We start from the raw sequence: 6,975 nt of genomic DNA on the forward strand, positions 1-6,975 counted from the left end.
CCCACATTTCCCCATCAAATCAAGTATTTAAAAAAACTAATCATAAAATCACACAGCAATGGTCTATGTATTTAAATAACTTTGCACACAATGCACCCCCCACTGTGTTACCAAGGAAAAGTGGTAACCTTAGGTGCCTTGACCAAAACATTTCCATTTCCACAAAATCCGATATCATAGTAATATTTTACTCAGAAAAATGCACTAGATACTGTCCCCTGTAACTCTTGAGTTGAATTCTTTCTTTTCATTATTAATGGCAATTTTAGAAAAGGACTGCTTTCAAGTCTGGGGAGGGGAGGGGAGGGGAGGGGAGGGGATGGAATCGGTGTACCCCCGTGGCTATGAGGTGGTGTCCATAAAGCAGACTCCCAGCTCCAGGCCACGGGGTTCCTTCCTCCCCAGCACAGGCCAGTCTCGGGGGGAAACTGCTGCCACCCGCAGCGTGCAGCCTCATCCAGGGGCTTAGCCTGCAACCAGACTACAGTGTCCACTCAGGCAAAGCAGCCCTGATGTGAGGAATTATGGGCAGCAGCGCACATTAAGCTCCATTCTTAGAAACCACTTCTTAGTATATGTGAAAGCTTTGTTCTCCCAAGAGCTGAGTGCACACGTGGTGGGCAGGCAGACATGTCTGTTCCCCTGTGAAATGCCATTTTGACAGATCCAACACTTTGTCAATCTTATGGAAAAGGAACATTCAGTGTGAGCAGTGAATACAAGCTCAACACGAAACAGAGGCCTGCCCGCAGCAGGCTGTGTGCCTGGGCTCTGAGCTCGGTCCAGTGCCACTGTCCATGGAACAGAAGAGTCACATGATTTCATATCCTTCTGGCACTCGTTCAGAAAGGACATTTCCATCACGGCATCATGAGAGGGAAACTCCGTCACGTTCAGGTGGTTAGAAACAGGGCACTGTTTCCAGAGCTCCCCTGCTCCCATCAATCACCCCTGTGCTTGGAGCCCTCGCACGCCTCCCAGTCACAAGGCACTCAGCTGTCACACAGCAGCGTCAGCAGATGCAGCTGACCACGACCAGCTGTCAGTGGCGACATCCTTTCCTAGAGTCAGAGGCTCTTTTTGAAAGACGCTTAAGCCACGAGTCAAGAATTACTGGCAGAAGGAAAGCCCAGTTGTGTCTTGCATATTTAAATTCAAATATTAATAAGACCTCGTGCAGGGTGTGGCAGTAAGGGGCACTGAGGCCACACAGAAACAGATTTCACACTGTGCCCCTCACATGCTACACACGAGACCTGGTAGAAAGGCCTCCCAGCACAGGCTGCCCAGCACAGGCTGCCCCAGGCCTCCCAGCACAGGCTGCCCAGCTCAGGCTGCCCAGGCCTCCCAGCACAGGCCTCCCAGCTCAGGCTGCCCAGGCCTCCCAGCTCAGGCTGCCCCAGGCCTCCCAGCACAGGCCGCCCCAGGCCTCCTAGCTCAGGCTGCCCAGGCCTCCCAGCACAGGCCACTCAATGACTAAAGGGTTCATGTGGCTTCAAGATGCCACCATGTGAAGTCAGGGCGGGGAGAGCCAAAGGCTGCCCCAGCGCGGAGCTAGCAGGAGTAGGCACAGTGTCTAAAGAACATGAAGTCACAGTCCAAACCTCTCCTGGTCTCAGATGTCAGAGTCTTTAGTAGAGAAAATTGAAGCCAACTTCCCTGTGCCTGAGGGGAAAGTCCTCAGAGGCTGTGAGGGAGATGACAAAGTGTCTCCCGGGGCAGCCCAGGCCCCTGGGGCTCACTATGGCTGTTTCCAGTCAACGTTTAGAAAATGGGGAAAAAGCAAATACTTGCACAAATACAAAAACTGTTTACAAAATAATTACCTAAAGTATTCAGTGAAGCTGGGTGGGAACAGAAGGTTTTCATTTCAAATTAGTCACAATGGTTCTGATGGTTTACAAGAGAACAGCCCATTCCCTCTTCTCACTTCCCCGCCACGCCCCAAGCCTTCTACTCCTCATGTTTTCCTCTCGCCCTAACCCACCCCATCCTGTAGCAATTAACTGGTCCCCAGCCCACCCTGACGACACACTTGCTGGCTGGGTCTCATTCCACGCTGCAAGGATGCTGGGAGACAGCAGGGCAGGGCTCAGGCGCAAACCTCGAGGTGCAGGGCGTGGGCACGACCCAGGCTGCAGGGCGGGCTTGGCTGCCATCAGCGAGGCAGGCGAGGAGGCAGAGGGGCCTGGCTGCCGGTGCCCAGGGTGGGGCGCACAGGGCTTGCTACCCCCACCCTGGGCACCCCGCCCCTCCCCCCCGTGCCTTGGCCGTTTCCCCTTCTGGTTAGAAGACTGCTCTTTACAGAGTCCCCGAAGCTCAGCCACTGGTCTTCCTCTGAGGTACAAACCCACGAGAGTCTTCACTCCAGAGACCCAGAGCCGCCACGTCCAAGGCAAATGCTCCGAATCAAAAGGTGCTGGGCACCTGCCCAGCCAAGTCATCAGCAGTTGTATAGACAGGTCAGAAAAAACGAGCATTTAGTATAAAAAGTGTTTTCCAAATGGTGCGATTTCCTATCCTTCTCTGCAGATTATAATTCTTCATGAGTCTGAGGTCCTATAGAAAAAGACAATAATTGCAAAGAAAGTTATAAAATACAGACTGGGCATGTTCTAGTACTATGACCTATTATTTGTGCCCACACCTCCATTTTATCTCTTTTTAAATTTTTAGAAACTTTGGTTTGATGTGCTTGAAAGCAAAAACAAAATAAAAAAAGACATTTATATTTTTACAAGGAAACTACCTGCATATCCCTACACAATAGGAACTGTTTTCAAAGTACAGTATTTATTTCCAGTAAAATGCACTATTTCAGTCAGGAGCCTTCCTTTTTCATTTAATAAACATCTTCCTATGTAGCTCATTCACCATCTCTACTGGTATGCTTGGATGTTTAAGCTGTTTTCAATACCTTTGGCTTATCAATGTTTGTAAAGTAATTTCTCCATAACTTTTTCTTCTGTTGAATGATTCTTGGAGGTGACTCCGAGAGAGAGGAATTACTGAGGCAGACCCTGGGAGCCACCTGAGGACAGCCTTGCTGCTTTGTGGCAAGGACAGCGAGAGCATGCGGGCCAGGCCCACTGGCTGTGTCGGAATGAACAGCTTCCCTGGTTAGAATATCTTCATAAGGTTCCTGTCACCTCCCTACTGTTTCTTCAAATTCACTCATTATGTGCTTCCCTCTTACTTGAACAGGATGTCTACGTTCTCTGCCCATCTATGGAAATCCTTAAAGTTTTACCAATGAATTCGAATTATTCTTATCTTAAATATCCAACCTTTTAAGCTGTGATATTCAATATCATGATATAATCTTCAGGATGTTTCGGTGAATCGCTCAAGATCCATGTTCTGTAATTGCTTTTTTACAATTAATTTTGAGCTGTATAAGTGTTAAGTCCAGAATTCAGCTTAGCAGTTCACAGAAGGCTACACAGTGTTCTAACAACTTTTTCTAATGGCCAGTGTTCAAGGAGACACATCAGAGCGAGGCCGGAATGCAGACGGGCTCTCCACTTGTGGCCTGAGTCACAGACAAGCACATGTGCTGGTCCTGAATGTGCTCACTCACTAGTGCCTGGACAGCGTCATGAAAAACCAAGGGATCTGGCAAGAGATTTCAATCTAATGTCAGGTTTGGCTTCTGTATGACAAAACTCCTGAACCTAAATAACAACAATACAAGGAAAGCACCCTTTCTCAAAAAAAGGGGAAGAAAAGGCAGCGACTGCGTGGGTGGCGACTCCTGTTTGGAGGTGAGACTGAGGGAGTGAGGAACACACTGGACGGCATCCAAACAGAGGCCGCTCTTCTGATGTCTGCAGCCGCCAGGAACCAGACCTGCGGAGCATCCTTCCCGAAGCCAAGCCGCCTACCGTCTACGCGTGGCTCCTTCCCCCAGGCCGCCGCCGCTTTCTCCTCCTGGAAGCGGATCTGCAGCTGCTTGACCTCCTGGTCATAGTCCTGCCACTCGGGGACAATGCGAACAGCTGCCTCCAGCTTGGGCTCTTTGGTCATTGGGTTATTACACTGTGAAAACCAGAAAAATGACATACATGCTTCAGTGGAGCTGGAGAAAGGGAGCATCATTGAGAGCTCAAAGGTGTTTCTGCTCCAGGCCCTCGCTGGACCCAAGGCCTGTCAGCAGAGCAGAGCAGGGCAGGGCCTGGCTGCTGGGACAGCCGCACACACAGGAGGGCTGTGCCCTGCCCTCCCTAAACCTATGCTGCAGAGACAGACTAAGTGAGACTCTGTGCCCCAGGAACTGTCTGTCACACACCCTGGGACAGGCAGGAGAGGCGGCCAGCTTACCAAGTCAATGGTTTTGGCCCTTTTCTTAGAGGTGTCATCACACCACGTCTCGCACCACAGCCATTCTTGAGGGAGCGATTTAATTGGCACCTGATGGATCATGTTATTGGGCAAATCCTATTTGGTAAAAAAAAACACAACAATACAACAATGTAAAGTTCTGGGGGAAATTTAAATAAACGCATAGCAAATTAATGATGTTAGCTGCTCATTACATAATACATGCCAGTCACAAATTTTCAGAACTGAAAGAGTGCTTACCAAAAACCTTAGAAAAGCTAAAATACTTACTTATGGTGTTTTTTAAAACCACAAAGTTTAAAGAATCCATAAAACATCTAATAGCCTGCACCTAGACCTTCCACCACGAGGGCAATTCTAAGAAAAAGTACTACTGCCTTCTGAGGGTCAACTGAAAATAGAGTAGGGCTCTCACTATTCAGTTTTGCTTAATGTAAACTCTGAATTCATCTTGTCCTCCTGAGGCCCAATCCCATATGGATGGAGCCCACATGTTTTCTAGCCAACTGTACCTATGCTTTGAAGCTTTTTTCCTCAGGAAACCTTTTGAGTTTGACACAATAAAACGTTCCATTATGAGCCAGCAATTCCACTCCAGGTATGTACACAAAAGAACTGAAAGCAGGGACTCCAACAGATGCCTGTCTGTCAATGTTCATAGAAGCATTACCCACAATAGTCAAAAGATAGAAATAAGCCACATGTCCATCAACAGATGGATAAACACAACATGGTGCATGCAAGCAATGAAATGTCATTCGATCTGGACAGGAAGAAAACTCTGATACATGCTGTCACGTGAATGAACCTTGAACATATGCCAAATGAAATAAGCCAGATACAAAAGGAAAAATATTTTATGATTCCAAAAGTACGTAAATAGGCAAATTCATAGAGACAGAAAATAGACTAGCGGTTACAAGGAGAAAAGGAGGATTACTCTTTTTTAAAAAATATAGTTTTATTGATTTCAGAGAGGGTGGGAGAGGGAGAAAGAGAGATAGAAACATCAATGATGAAAGAAAATCACTGATCGGCTGCCTCCTGCACGCCCCCTACTGGGGATTGAGCCCGCAACCGGGCATGTACCTGGGACCCTTCAGTCCACAGGCTGACGCTCTATCCACTGAACCAAACTGGCGAGGGCGGGGGATTACTCTTTGGTGCACAGTTTCTGTTTGGGAGGATAAAAAAGTTCTGGAGATGGACAGTTACACAACACTATGAAGGTACTTAATGCCACTGAGTTGTACACTTAAAAATGACTAAAATGGTAAATTTTATGCTATGTATATTTTACCAGTTATTTTTTTTTTTACTAGTGAACTCACTGTAAGGGGAATTAAAGAATATTCTTCAGGCAGATGAAAATGACCCTTTATAGAAGCCCAGAAATACAGGGAAGAATGAAGAGTAACCAGAGGGCAACTTTATAATAAAGCTGAATCTAGACACTGACTGTGCTGATCCAGGACTACTTCTGAGGATTCAAGTCAGAGAGGTGTCAACGCGAGGCAGCAAGGCGGCCAGGCTGGGATGAGCTAGGAGCAGGCAGACTCGCAGCAGGGGAGCTGGAGAGGAAGGCGACTCGCAGGCCCAGCCACTCATTTATGAGCCCCCTGCGCCAACGGGACCCAGGAGTCAGGCTCTGGGAAGTTCTCCAGGTGATTCTTTTGTTCATGCTAAAATCTGACATCAAACTTCCCAACTGTTTTGCACTGTGTGGTAGGTGGGTAAAATATACCAAATAATTAATATTTGGAAAGTCAGACATAATACTATAATTGGTAGAATAGTCATTGAAAGAATTGTAAAAAAGTGTATAGTTTAATCGAGGGAAAATGAAATTAAAACTCTCAATCTGAAAGAAACGGACTAAGGAGAAAAAGGAAACATAGGACACATGTAGTAAGTAGGAGTCATATAGAAAAGACAAACTTATGGGTACTTATATAAATGGGCTAAATGTTCCAATTAAATGATTGTCACACCAAATGAAAGAACAAACAGATACAAGCTATTTGTGGAAAAAAAGAACTAAAATATAAGGGTAGAGAAAGATTGAAAATAAAGGATTAAAAAAAAATACAATGTAACCCTAACTGAAAGGAAGACTAATATTAGAATAAGCACACTTTAAGGCCCAAAAAGAAAAATTAAAAAGGTATTACCAGAGATAATAAAAAGTTAATTTGTCAAAAATACATATAAGACTTCTAAGTTTCTAGCCACTCAATAACAGTCTCAAAATCGTAAAGCAAAACTTGACAAAACCAAGAACGAGAAAGATTTCACAGTACAGAAAAAGATCTTAAAACAATTTCTCAGTAACTAATAGAAAAAAAAGAGACATAAAACACGTAACGTACTGCTAAACTGGCCCTGAGCACATATGGAAAATCATTACACCTAACGACTACAGATAAAGCCAGATGAATTGTTTATCCAGACTGACCATATCTGAGTCAAAAAGCAAATCTCAGTCAACTTCAGCGCCTGAAGTCACACGGAATACATGCTCAGATCAGAGCGCAAATGAGCCAGAAATTAGGAACAAAACCACAGCGGAAGGCCGCCACCATTTCAACGTTTTGTCAGAGCAAGTCGGTGCGGGGCAGCGCCCGTGGTGGGGGG

General features: G+C 46.1%; 1 protein-coding gene across 3 annotated transcripts in view; it reads right to left on the bottom strand.

The window, feature by feature from the left end:
* Positions 1 to 1,790: 1,790 nt before the first annotated feature.
* Positions 1,791 to 6,975, bottom strand: part of UGGT1 (UDP-glucose glycoprotein glucosyltransferase 1) — a 184,855-nt gene continuing 179,670 nt past the window's right edge. For all 3 annotated transcript variants that reach the window (XM_014550394.1, XM_014550395.1, XM_014550393.1), the window contains 3 exons: positions 4,321 to 4,437; positions 3,885 to 4,038; positions 1,791 to 2,559 (listed from right to left, as the gene is read on the bottom strand). In XM_014550394.1, coding sequence (XP_014405880.1) covers positions 2,534 to 2,559; positions 3,885 to 4,038; positions 4,321 to 4,437 — 297 coding nt within the window. In that variant the 3' untranslated portion in view covers positions 1,791 to 2,533. The remainder of the gene's footprint in view (positions 2,560 to 3,884; positions 4,039 to 4,320; positions 4,438 to 6,975) is intronic.

This window comes from Myotis brandtii, unplaced genomic scaffold, assembly GCF_000412655.1.
Source record: "Myotis brandtii unplaced genomic scaffold, ASM41265v1 scaffold600, whole genome shotgun sequence".
In the NCBI taxonomy this organism is placed as follows: Eukaryota; Metazoa; Chordata; class Mammalia; order Chiroptera; family Vespertilionidae; genus Myotis; species Myotis brandtii.